This window comes from Cygnus olor, chromosome Z, assembly GCF_009769625.2.
Source record: "Cygnus olor isolate bCygOlo1 chromosome Z, bCygOlo1.pri.v2, whole genome shotgun sequence".
NCBI classification, from domain to species: domain Eukaryota; kingdom Metazoa; phylum Chordata; class Aves; order Anseriformes; family Anatidae; genus Cygnus; species Cygnus olor.
The window spans coordinates 70907679-70920889 of record NC_049198.1 but is presented as its reverse complement, the minus strand read 5'-3'; the positions used below and the strand labels follow the sequence as shown (position 1 = coordinate 70920889).

The 13211-nt window shown below is 36.2% G+C and overlaps 1 protein-coding gene across 3 annotated transcripts in view; it reads left to right on the top strand.

Annotated features, from left to right (window-relative positions):
* Positions 1-12775, top strand: part of PTBP3 (polypyrimidine tract binding protein 3) — a 59545-nt gene extending 46770 nt beyond the window's left edge. For all 3 annotated transcript variants that reach the window (XM_040540941.1, XM_040540940.1, XM_040540942.1), the window contains exons 7-14: positions 773-947; positions 4423-4500; positions 5204-5343; positions 8330-8363; positions 8991-9083; positions 9668-9884; positions 10989-11066; positions 11752-12775. In XM_040540941.1, coding sequence (XP_040396875.1) covers positions 773-947; positions 4423-4500; positions 5204-5343; positions 8330-8363; positions 8991-9083; positions 9668-9884; positions 10989-11066; positions 11752-11884 — 948 coding nt within the window. In that variant the 3' untranslated portion in view covers positions 11885-12775. The remainder of the gene's footprint in view (positions 1-772; positions 948-4422; positions 4501-5203; positions 5344-8329; positions 8364-8990; positions 9084-9667; positions 9885-10988; positions 11067-11751) is intronic.
* The last annotated feature ends 436 nt before the right edge of the window (positions 12776-13211 follow it).

Genomic DNA, 13211 nt, shown 5'->3' with positions numbered 1-13211 from the left:
ACCTGGACGCAGCACTCCAGGAGGGGCCTCACAAGGGCAGAGCAGAGGGGCACAATCACCTCCCTTGCCCTGCTGGCCACCCCTCTGTTGATGCAGCCCAGGACGCAGTTGGCCTTCTGGGCTGCAGGCACCCACTGCTGGCTCATGTCGAGCTTTTTGTCCACCAGATCCCCCAAGTCCTTCTCTGCAGGGCTGCTCTCAAGGAGTTCTTCTCCCAGTCTGTGCTCCTCTCTGGGATTGCCCTGGCCCAGGTGCAGCACCTTGCACTTATTGACTTGGACTTGTTGAACCTCATTAGGTTCATGTGGGCCCACTTCTCCAGCCTGTCCAGGTCCCTCTGGATCACATCCCTTCCTTCTGTTGTGTGACTGCACCACTCAGCTTGGTGTCATCTGCAAACTTGCTGAGGGTGTACTGGATCCCACTGTCTATGTCCTTGATGTAGATAGTGAAAAGCACCAGTCCCAAGACAGACCCCTGAGGGACACCACTTGTCACCAGTCTCCACCAGAAGTCAAGTCATTTTTAAAGCTGTATTTTATATATTGGGACAAAGCAATGTAATACTAATTAGTGGACTACACTAAGCTCTACACAGGATGTCTAGGTAAGGATAGGGTCAGTGTAATTGTCTACTTGATGTTTGAGAGCAGCACCTTAGAAAGAGAAGGTGATTTTCTGTTGGATACAATTGTGGGGTGAAAATAAAGTAAACCTAGGAGGGAGGCTGCAAATATGCATTTTGTCTCTAAAAACTTAACTATTTCTTCAGGCTCTGGATGGCCAAAATATCTACAATGCATGCTGCACTCTGCGTGTAGACTTCTCCAAGTTAACAAGCCTTAAGGTAAAGTACAACAATGATAAAAGCAGAGATTTCACTCGCCTTGACCTTCCCCCTGGTGATGGCCAGCCAGCCATGGACTCCACCATATCTGCTGCCTTTGGTAAGAAACCTTTGCTTTTAATGATAAATATACAGAATGATCATTATGCTTTTTATGTTGCATTACCCCTCCGGACATATTCTTGCTGCTTGCTTTAAAGAACAAAATCTTAGAAGACTTACATTAATAAATGTAGTGTTTGTGTCTTTTGTAGTTGCCTTCTAAGAGATAAAATTTCAGAAATTTTCTTCATTTTTAGAAGTCATTTCTGTGGCATTGAGAAAGAGGTGTCTGCTTGTAGTGACACTGGAGAGGCCTTCTTGGCATAAGGAGCGCATAGATGCTCATCTAATCAACTTTGGTAATAAATGCAAATCATCAAACAGATTAATCTGATTAGCTGGAAGAAGTGCTCACAAGGCAATTTAGAAGTCTTAGCTATTTTTCTTTCTCTTTAATGACAACTTTTAACAATAATACACAGCTACAAACTGTCTCAGCTGTTGAATAGGTATCTAATGTTGTTTAGAACAATAGAAAGGGCAGCAGAAGAATTCTTTTTTCCTTTCTCTTTTTATGATAGCTAGGGTAGATACTGGTTTTGGTTTGTTTTTTGAATAGCTGGTTATGGTAGCTCTGATTAGAGTAATAAAGTGAGTTGTGCTTACTACTTTCTTGATTGTTTTTGCTTGTCTCCTTAAAGGCAGGCTTTGGGTCTTTATGAAATCCATGCCTATCTTTATAATTTTTTTGAGGTTTTGCCATAGAGCATCATGGAAACATGCTGCATGGCTGTTACAAATCTGCTGTGTTTTAATGAATTATATTCACATAATCTGAAATGTAAATGAAAAGGTGAAGTAAAATTAGAAGAGATTAAGGACAAACTTGCTTGTAGGGTAGAGATAACATAGTAAACATGGTTTGGGGGGAATAACAGATGAACACTTCTCAATTTCCTTGCCCCTCACTCTTCCAAACCTGTCTTTGCTAGCAATCTCATTTTTGCAGAATCACAGAATAGTAGAGATTGGAGGGGATCTCTGGAGCTCATCTGGTCCAACGCCCTGCTAAAGCAGGGACACCTAGAATAGGTTGCCCAGGACCATGTCCAGGTGGCTTTTGAAGATCTCTGAGGAGAGAGGCTCCACAAACTCTGGGCAACTTTTGCTAGTGTTTGGTCACTCTCACAGTAAAAATGTTTCTTAATGCTCATAGGGAACCTCTTATGTTTCAATTTGTGCCCATTGCCTCTTGTCCTGGCACTGGGCACCACTGAAAATAGCCTGGCTTCATTCTCTTTGCATCTCACCTACAGGTATCTACATATACCCGTATGTAGGTATACATGCATAAGAGAAGAGAGCCTTCTCTTCTCCAGGCTGAAACAGTCCCAGTACTCTTAGCTTTTTCTTGTAGGAGAGATGCTCCCATTCCTTCATCACTTTTGTGGCTCTTTGTGACTCTCCAGCGTGTTCATGTCTCCCTTGTGCTGTGGGGCCAGTACTGGACACAGTGTTCCAGATGTGGTTTCACCAGTGATGAGGACAGGGAAGAATCACCTCCCTCCACCTGCTGGCAATACTTGACCCAATCAATGCAAGCCAGGATACCATTGGGCTGCTTTGTGTCAAGGGCACTCTGCGGGCCCATTTTTAGGTTGAACGTTTATAGTAATGGTAAAAACAGCAGAGGTGTACTGGTGTAAGGAAGATTGACATCTGCCTCAGGATGTTTTTATAGTGTAGTCATAGTGAAGAAGCTGCATAGATATTTTTCTTTTCAAAAATAGAAGTGGATTAGATGGAGTGTGCTTCTAATGTTTGTCAGTTGGTACAAGGTGGATATGCTGCCATAGGCATGTTCAAATAATACTTAGCTGCATGACATTAGGAAAAATACAGGGAGTCGTGTCAGTACTTATGCTTCCTATGTTATTACTTGTGCAGGCAGTTTCGATGAAGAACTAAAAGACAAAGGAGGTATCTCTATCGGAATAGTGCATCCAATTTCTCCTGTAGACTTCAAGTTGTTTTAATAGCAAAAATGAACTGGTCTTGATTTTTTTTTTTTTTGAGATATTGCTCTATAATATATAACTGTAAACAAGCGGATTTTATGAATGTTTTGAATTTAAAACTTTCCCTCGCCCACAGAGCATGGGCAGATATATATGAATGAGCATGCTTTGAAACCTGCTAGCTGTAAAGAAAATGATTTTACAAATAAAAAACGCAACAAAGAATTCCAGATCTTTCTGCATTAGGTCTATTTGACTATTTTTACATGCCTGATTTTGGTATCAGTGTGCAACATGCAGGTCTCATTTGGCAGAATGAAAGCTCTTTATCTATTTCTTCATTAACGTTTCCATTATCATTCCTGGATTGTGAATAAGTGATTAATATATATATATGGCCAGAACTTGTCAGTATAATGCACCGGTGTGTGTATTACAAGAACACAATGACTTGCTTTGGTGTGATAAATGTATTCCATTGTTTGTATTAAAGGCACTTTGTCACTACAGATAAGAGGAGGTGTAACATGATGCGATATTCATGAGTACATGATCTGTGGTGTCTGTTTCATTTGTTGGTTTTGTAATTCATAACTGATACTTCTTTTGGTGTTGCATTATTCCTGTCAATAACCATCTGTTAGTGAATGAAGCTATTTTAGTTAGTGATGGAGGTTTGAGTAGTAAAACAAACACTTTGCCAGGTTTGCAGGTTGTATTTGCTGATTATATATGCACTGTTTAAAAAAACAGGCTAGTGTGCTAACATATGAAAGAATCCACACTGAAGCTTGTATCTAATGTGAGCTTACTCGTTGCCCAAGGTAGCGCTTAACTCCATATAATAACATAAAAGCCACTGAGCAATCTTTTTTGCTAGGACTCTCCGTACCCTGTTATTCCAAATCCATTTAATATGTGTGATTACAATTGCTGTTATTTATGAATTAATACAAGCTTTAAAAGTACATCTGCTTAAAAAGAAAAATATGTATCTCATATTCATCTCAATAGCTAGTAAACTTCAGAAGCTTGGACTTGTTCTAGTTTTTTGTATTATTTAGCCCTTAGTTTTTTTAGAAATATCTAGGAAATAGGGGTATCTCATCCCTGCAAACACCTTTGGGTGTACTTACTTCCAGAAAAATTCTAGAATACATGTCCATTTTATGAATAAAAAATGTGCTTTAGCTAACACTGTACCACAGGTACTTCAGCTTTAATGAATGCCAATCTATGCCGTGCTTTCATAATTAAACTTGTCTAAATTACATCTTGCCCTGACTTCATTTTAGAGAGGGACACTGAAAGACACTGAATATTTGCCTTCAGAAGTAATTGAAAGTTGTCTTTGTAAAACATAGAAACTGCCATTTCATTAGAGTTTTTTAACCCAAACCTTTTATAAAAGATGTAATCACAAAACACATTCAGAATAGCAGTGCTGGCAGCTGAGCCTCATTCCTGAGAGAAATGTTCAAGTCTGTTATAATTAGATGTGTCTGTTATCTCTAGGCACCCATGGTATCATGTTCCCACCATATGCAGGGGCTTCTGGATTTGCCCCAGCCGTGGGCTTTCCTCATGGTGCTGGTAAGTTCTATTAAATATATATATAAATAAGTGTGTGTGTGTATGTGTGTGTGTGTATATATATATATATATATATATACACACATATATATAACATATATATATATATATATATATATATCAAAACAAAAAGCAGCGCTGCTATTGGAGTACACCTGGTTTCAGAGCAATTTGTTTTAAGTCTAGCAGTCAGAACCCAATGTTCATCTGAGTCATTCTGATTATCTTTGTATGTCATAGTACTCAGTAAAATTTCTTGCCATAATAAAAAACATATGTTGATACAGTTTTTAATTTAATAAGTAAAGAAATTTAATGCCATGAAAAAGATAAGCTGCAAGAGAAGAAATTCTAAGCGTCTGTTTTCCTAAGAATTGCAAAACTTCTGTTACGTTCAAAGGTAAAGTAGGAACTCTTTCCTTTTCGGGCTTTATAGCCAGATGAGAAATAAATAATTTTCTAGACTCAGTGATCTCTTTGTTTCTCACACAGGATAAACTTTGGTGCTAACTGATTTTTCTTCTTTTCTGGGCTGCTCAATATTTTTTCATCTCTAGAGGGCAGGTGCGTCCTGCTTTATTGGTCAGATACTAGGAATAACTAAATAACTTAAAAGCATTTTTTTAATTGAATATTGATGTTTTTGCTTAACCTGCGTTTGTCTTCAAAAATGTCTCAAGCAGTGCTGTTAATACCTTTGCAGGTCTTTCAGTTCCAGCTCTTCCTGGAGCACTTGGTTCTCTTGCAGTCACCACATCTGCAGCATCTGGACGGATAACTATTCCAGGTGTTACTGGTGTTCCAGGAAATTCTGTTTTACTGGTCAGCAACCTCAACCCTGAGGTAAGTTTGATCAATAGAAGTGATGCAAGTATCTACTTACACCAACTGGCAGAATCCTTATTGGAAATGAACATTAGCTGAAGCCATAAGTGAGGAATACTATTGTGTTCATAGTATCAAAAACAGGGCAGCTCTTATTGTTTGAGATAATTTGCAGTATTGATGAGGCTTAAAAACCCTGATCAGCAGTGAAAGATTCTCAGCACAATTTACTTCAGGAAACATAGTCTAGCAGCATAATGTAAGCTTACTAATTAGCAAAGGTTCTATGGTCAGATGTGAGAAATGTTTGAAGAGGTAGACAATGCATATTATGACTACACTCACTGGTATCTCTGTTAGTTAGAGTTCTTTGGGTACCACTTTATCATTAGAGAAGCCAAAGAATTTTTCATTTGATACAAAACACGGGGAGTCAGAGAAACAGGAGGGACAGGAAAGGAAGATAAAAGCGTGGCAAATCAAATACATTTCAAAACGTTGATAGGATCTTCCTAATTTTTCAGCCCAGAGCAGAGCAGGCTGAGGGGAGGCTTCATGGCGGCCTGCAGCTCCCTCACGAGGGGAGCGGAGCGGCAGGCGCTGAGCTCTGCTCTCTGGGGACAGCGACAGGACCCGAGGGAACGGCATGGAGCTGGGACAGGGGAGGGTCAGGCTGGGCGTTAGGGAAAGGTTCCGCACCCAGAGGGGGGTCGGGCACTGGAACAGGCTCCCCAGGGCAGTGGTCATGGCACCGAGCTGCCAGATATCAAGAGGTGTTTGAACAGTGCTCTCAGACGGATGGTCTGATTTTTGGGTGGTCCTGTGTGGAGCCAGGGATTGGACTCGGTGATCCTTGTGGGTCTCTTCCAACTCGGGATATTCTATTATTCTAGTTTTGCAACCTTTCCCAGATTGAAGAGGAAGAACACAGGTGCCCTCTGGAATTGATATCTCTGTAAAACCTTTTTTAAAGTTAATAGGTACACACGTGTTCACTTTCCATAGTACCACAGTTGGTTTTTTTTTTGGTATGTTGGCTGTATAATTGCCAGGGACAACTTGGATAGTTATTTGTATAGTGGATTGTTTCATAAGCTTGCCCCTGTTATTCAAACATTACACATTGATATACTTAATTAAAAGCAATATACATCTCTTAAATAAATAAATAAGCTTTACAAAGGCCACGTCTTAATACACATTTCTGCTTGACTGCTGATAAGCAGTTCTTCAACAGCAATGTAAAATTGTTTGTTTTACTCACTCATTAAATTCACTTAACCATAAAACTGATAAAACTGAGTTATAGTCAAAGTGGAAGTTAACTTCATTATTACTAAGGTTTAAAAATTTGTTGACCAATTCCTTTAATATTTAAGTAATTGCTGTGTTTCCTACTTTTTTGCCCTAATAGTTGAATTCTACACTACGCATAAAAAGAAACAGCTGTAGATTAGGACTGTAAGACAAACCAATTACATTTTGCTTTGTTAGTGTATCTTATCACTTAATTTCTGATGATTGCTGTGGACAGGCTTTCTACAGCTAACTTTCTACATTCAAGATGATTTTCTGAATCTAAAAGGAATGTGCTTTTTAAGAATAAGGTTGCAAAGCATAGATCAAAGCTGGTTTTAGGACATTGCCGCTTTACCTAATACTGATCATATCTAAAAAGTCATGTAGAACTTCATGCTGCAATGCATGATACAATGTAAATTCATTAAATATTGCTAAACTTCTTAAAAGGTAAAAATAAAAATATACCACAACATTAGCTGTTGGAAATATAGGTCATTGTAAATACATTTCTAGGAAAGTGTTTTACACTTGTTCTTTGGTAGTGGTTGTTTGAGCCCTATTCCTTCTTTTTCTATGTATAGAAAATCTGGTTCACCTTATTTCACTTTTCATTTCTGCCCTACTGCAGGGTTTCACTGTGTGTTTGAACTATCCCTCATGATTTTTCAATTAGCTATTTCGCTCATCTTCCAAAAACAACAACACATATTTTAGTAGAAATATTGCAGTTAAGTCATTTGGTTAAGAAATGACTTTAAATAAATTCTGCATTGAATTAAAGTATTTGAGCCAAAAGAATAAACACGAAAAACATTTAAATTTTACACTGATAGTAATTGTTCCTTTATAGGATGATATGTAGGCTGCAGTATGTTCTGTTTTAAATAATTCAGGTAGGTTTTGATAAACATTTCAGACATTGTGAGTTGAATGCGAATAGTGCCTTCTGATAAGCAGGTATTTTTAGTACTCATTACTAGTAAAACCTTCATCTCAGTTGAATAAAATCTGGCTTCATTAAGGTATAAGTTAACTTCTTTGGTACTTGGGGAACTTGGTACACTATGGTTTAATTAAAAACCTCTGAAGAAAAATTACTTCTTTTAGAGTCAGGCTTTGTTCTCACAACTTCTAGTCAAACAAAATTTAAACAGCATTTTCCTTATGTTTCATATATAAGCAATTAAATAGTACGTGTCATTCACATATTGTGGTCATGTGCAGAGATGAGGACAAAACTGAAGACAATGCAAATACATTTAGAAGCAACCAGTTTTAGTTTTATAGTTGGTATCTCCTGTTTAGAAAAGACAAATGAGTTCTTGAATGCTCTTTTCTATTTCTAGTGTAGCAAATGGCTTTGATTTTTCAGTGAATGAACTGCTTGGAAAGAATAAGTTCAAGTAATTAAGTCACTTAATATATTAATAACTTCTTCAGCATGACAGACTGAGTCTTGAGTGATGAAAATGCATGAGCTGAAGTGTTAGCTTGTTTAAATATTTCATATATGCATAGCAGATATATATTAACAAGAATGCTATACGCTGTAGTTATTGAAAGGAATGGCTTCTGGAAAAACAGTTTTATGTATTAGTGTGCAGTATCTCTCCCATTCTTTTTGTTTACCACGCACTTAAGGAGTAGGTTTCTTTATTTGCATGGCTTTAAAAATAATATACTGATTTTATCATTTAAACAGGCCATCACACCACATGGACTTTTCATCCTATTTGGTAAGATACGTCAAATATACCTTGAGAAACTACAGGACTAGAATTCTTTTTCCTTAACTGACAAGCAACGGTTAATTAAAGTTCCATTTTGTCCAGAAAATGCACAATAGAATGGGCTGGTTTTAAAATGACAGTAATTTGAGGCAGTAGTTTTAGTAGTACACAGGTACCAAAAAGGCAGAATGGTTATGGTTTCAGAAGAACTTCAGTGTGTGCTCTGATTTGTTTACTGTAAAGAAAGGCAAAGTGAAGTAACATGAAAAATCAAAGATTGTATCGGGGGAAACGCACTACAGAATTGGCACATATGTTACTTGCAGGGAAGAATGTTCTCATGGTGATATTTTAATATGCCTCTATTGAGAGGACTTTAACACTGTTGCACTGTTTAACATTTGAACACAGACATGCAGTTTTATGACAGATATACTGTTTTTTTCCCCTATTTCTGAGCCTCAGAAAATAATACACAAGCTTGAAAGCTCTCTTTCATACTAATATTCTAACCAAGCTGTTTAATGAGGTGACTGTTCTTTGTTTACCCTAAGGTTAATCAAAAGAGAGAGACTTGCCCTTGAGCTTTTTGTAGTAATTGTCTGGACAACTTTTCTTTCTGGGTTTCCACAGGCGTGTATGGTGATGTGCATCGTGTGAAGATCATGTTTAAGAAAAAAGAAAATGCTTTGGTTCAGATGGCAGATGCAATCCAGGCTCAACTAGGTACTCCTTTTTAAGGCAGTTATGCTTCTAGCTACCATGAATGTGATAAAGATTAGGAATTTGCCATCTGTCAGTGGCTAATATAACAAATTTAATCGATTGTGGTGATGCTTACAAACTTCAGCTTTCATGTATTAATATTGATCTGCTTACTTTCATGTATGCAAATTATTTTCCTATAATGATTAAAAAAAACACAAACACCTGCAAATCTCAATCTAGTAAATGTTAGAATTAAATCATCATAGAATTTTCCTCTAGTTTACCTTGTTAATAACTCATACAGTTTTCATGTAGGTCATCTTATATGTACCTGTTTAAAAATAATCAAGTGCTCTTTATTGAAAAGCTGCTTTGTGTTTCTGTTGCATTTAGACTGGAGGGTATATACATCCTTATACTTGTTTTAAATGTAATGTTATGAAGGGAAACATAACCCACCTCGTAAAAATGGAATTTTCTATTTAAAAATGAGAATGTGAAATCTGACACTAAACAGGAGACAACAGCAGTATGCAAAGAATCGTTTTTTCTTCCACTCCAATCATCTGTTTTCCTGTTCAAATGATGTTTCCACTGATTAGCTATCAGCAACTTGAATGGACAGAGGCTTTATGGGAAGGTCCTCCACGCTACTTTTTCAAAACATCAGACTGTTCAGCTGCCTCGTGAAGGACAAGAGGACCAAGGTCTGACAAAGGACTATAGCAATAGCCCTTTACATCGCTTTAAGAAGCCTGGCTCTAAGAACTTCCAGAATATCTTTCCTCCGTCTGCCACCCTGCATCTCTCCAATATCCCGTGAGTATCTACATGTATGATCTTCTTGGAAAGATGATGTTTTTTAGGTTATGTTCTAAAAGTTACAAAGTCTGACGTAAGCTGTAAATTTCCTTGTCCTTCTACAATTTCCTGAGAATTGGGTCAGTTTGCTCTGTAACTAACAAACGAATTCTTTAACTGTCATTTTTTATTGCTAGTGAAGAGGATTGAAAGTTGTTGCTCTTCTTGATAAGTTTTAATAGAGTTTACATTTTCTTGAGAAATATATTATTTTTTATTGAGAATATAATATTTATTTTATATTGAGATATTGAGATATTTTTGAGATTTATTTATATTGAGATATATTGAGAAATATATTTATTTTTTCATATCCTAAGTTCTGTGTAACAAATTTTTATGGAAAATTAAAGACATGCTTTTTGAGAGTTACATTGCATCAAATTCATCATTAGCATCATTACATAATGTGGATACAGTTTTTAATGTTTCTAACACTTTAAATAATGGTTTCTAGAGACTTTAGAATAATCATGTAAGGGGAAGTTGTGTTTAAAAAGCAGTTATTAAAAAGTGTGTTCTTTAAGACTGAAAACAACCTTTTTCGGTGCTAGAATGTTGTCAACAATGTGTAAACTGACAACCAAACATAAGTTTGCACAGGCTTCTTTTGTTCTGCAGCTGTTCAAGGGGAAAAAAAGAGAAAACTGGAATTTTGTTCAAACAAGAAAAAAATATATTCAGGACACTTCTTAAATGGCTTTTTGAGTAAAATAGAAAACTTTCAAAATTGAAAATAAATGCAGCATACTAACAGTAATTACGAGACAAGATATTTCTGGAGCTACCAGTTAATTTTTATGCAATCTGATTTTAACAGAGACAGAACTGAAGGTGGATGAAAAGCAGTAGGCTGTAGCTGAATTATTTTTGTAGCACACTACAGTGCTAAATCTTAGTGTCAAAGCCAGGATTTTGGGGCTGAAGCGTTGACTAGGCTTAAGTTGGTGGAGATGGTATTTGATGCTCAAACTTAGCTTAGAAGCCAGAACTGGGAATTTGATATTACTGATCTCTGTGCTCTTTTACAAGTTGAGGTGGTTTTGTTTTGTTTTTTAACAGGCCTTCTGTAACTGTTGATGATCTGAAGAACCTTTTTGCAGGTACTGGATCTACTGTGAAAGCCTTCAGATTCTTCCAGTAAGTTCTCATGTAAAAACATTGTGCAATCTTTCATCCTGGAAGATGGATAATGGCTTTTTTGGGAAATTCCATTTGTGTATGACACTATCTATAGGTAACAGCTGTACAGCTGTGAAATGTTTATGATAATTCTAATCTTAAAATTTCAAATGGGATACTATATTAGCATAATTAAATGAAAGATATTTGGCCTTTTGACAAATTCCACGTGTGTTTGAAGTAAGATAAGTTTAAGGAAAGTGAATGAAATAGTAGTTTCTTCGAAAAGAAGTACAAGAGGTATATGTAAAATGTTAAGTGAAAGATGACAATGAATCTGTTCTAGCATTCATTAATGTTGCTTGACAACATTATTTTAGCATAATCATGAATAATCCCATACATATAGACAATACAAATGTTTTCTAGAGGTCTTTGAGCCATATCTTAACTCATCTTTTTGAAATGCATTGTTATGGAAGAATGGCATGGCTGTAGACCATTGATACACAAAATTTATGTAGTCTTGATATCTCTCTTTTTTATCAGATACATAACTAGATCTGAGTCTCGCGCTGCACAACTGTTCAGTGTGGAAGGGATTTATATGGCGTGGCTGAAAAAATACATGCACTATTTTTTTGTATTGGCTAGTGTGATGAAAATTTGATTAGGATTAATAATGTTTTTTGTTGTACTTCAGGAAAGATTGCAAAATGGCTCTTATCCAGCTGGGCTCTGTGGAAGAAGCAGTTCATGCTCTTATTGAGCTTCACAATCATGACTTTGGAGAAAACCATCACCTCCGAGTTTCCTTCTCAAAATCTACAATCTGACTTTTCTGTGAACGTTCCTTTTAAGACAGCATCGCAGTTTTGGTTAAGATCTTCAAATAGAGACTGAAGCAGCTGTGACCAACTCTGCCTCTTAAAAGAAAAAGCTTATTCATACACACAGCAAAGAATTAGGGGATGATCTTTTCTGATTGTAGCTGCCAGTATGTGATCAACATTTAATATTCATTCATAAAAAGATTCTTCTATGAAATGTCTTTTAGAAATAATATTTATCATCAAATTTCCTACTTAGAATTTTCTTTTGAGAATATCTTTTTAGTTTTTATTCCAAATCAGCCTTACAAAACATTTTGGAGTGCTTTTACAATATACCAAACAAACAAAAAAAAATCTAACAAAATGATGAGTCTACTCTACACATATTAAACACTAATTTGAATGTGAAATAGTGCTTGGATTTCTTGAAGAAAAGCAAGCATTGACTGTGAGTGCCCTCTGAATAGTATTTATGTTACTGAGGTGTGTGTTCATACTTTGGCAAATCTTTACAATTAACTTTTTTAAAAAAACAAAGTCTGTGCTGTTCATATGGGTTAAATTATTAGAGAAAAGGCAGTGCCTTCTCTGTGGAATAAAAGATATTTGATGAGTTTCTTCAAGATGTGATATCAGAGTTTTAGCTTGACTTCATCATGTAATGGAAGTTTGTGTTATTTTTACTATGAAGTCGTGTTGTGTAATAGTATTTTGGAGAATATAAGAGGGGAAAATAGTCCTGATTTCAAAGAGTTTTTTACATTTCTTTAAAGAAAAAAATGTTTACAATCTTATAGAAAATATTCAGGTCTATGACGGTTTAATGAATTTTTAAGAAGTTATTTTTGGTAAGGTCATATTTGGGGATGAAAAATTAAACCTCAGCAGTTTTTTGTACCACTATGGTTACTGTGTATTTACTTAATTTCTTATTATGTGCCTTACTATGTGCTTATGATACAATAGCTTTGAGTTTTATCTGAAGTATCTTGAAAAATGTATTGTGGGCTTTTCAAATTTTCTTCTTTCTGTTTTTGTAAATATTTTCCTTACTACTTCATTTGTATTTTTTTTCAGTAAGTAACGCTCTGAATTCTAGTTACTGGTGCTTCGGTGTAGAGATAGGGCAGAGGTGGGAAAGAGGTTTAACTCATTGTACAATCCTGTAGGCCTCTTTGAACTTTACTGGTTGCAGTTGTCTGATACCTATATTTGACTGAAAAAAAAATCCCACACAGAAAAATGCACCAAAACAAACAAACAATATCTCTACAGAAAGGGAAAAGAGCAAATTCACTCCAGTTTCTGGACTTTATCTAACTTCTTGAGA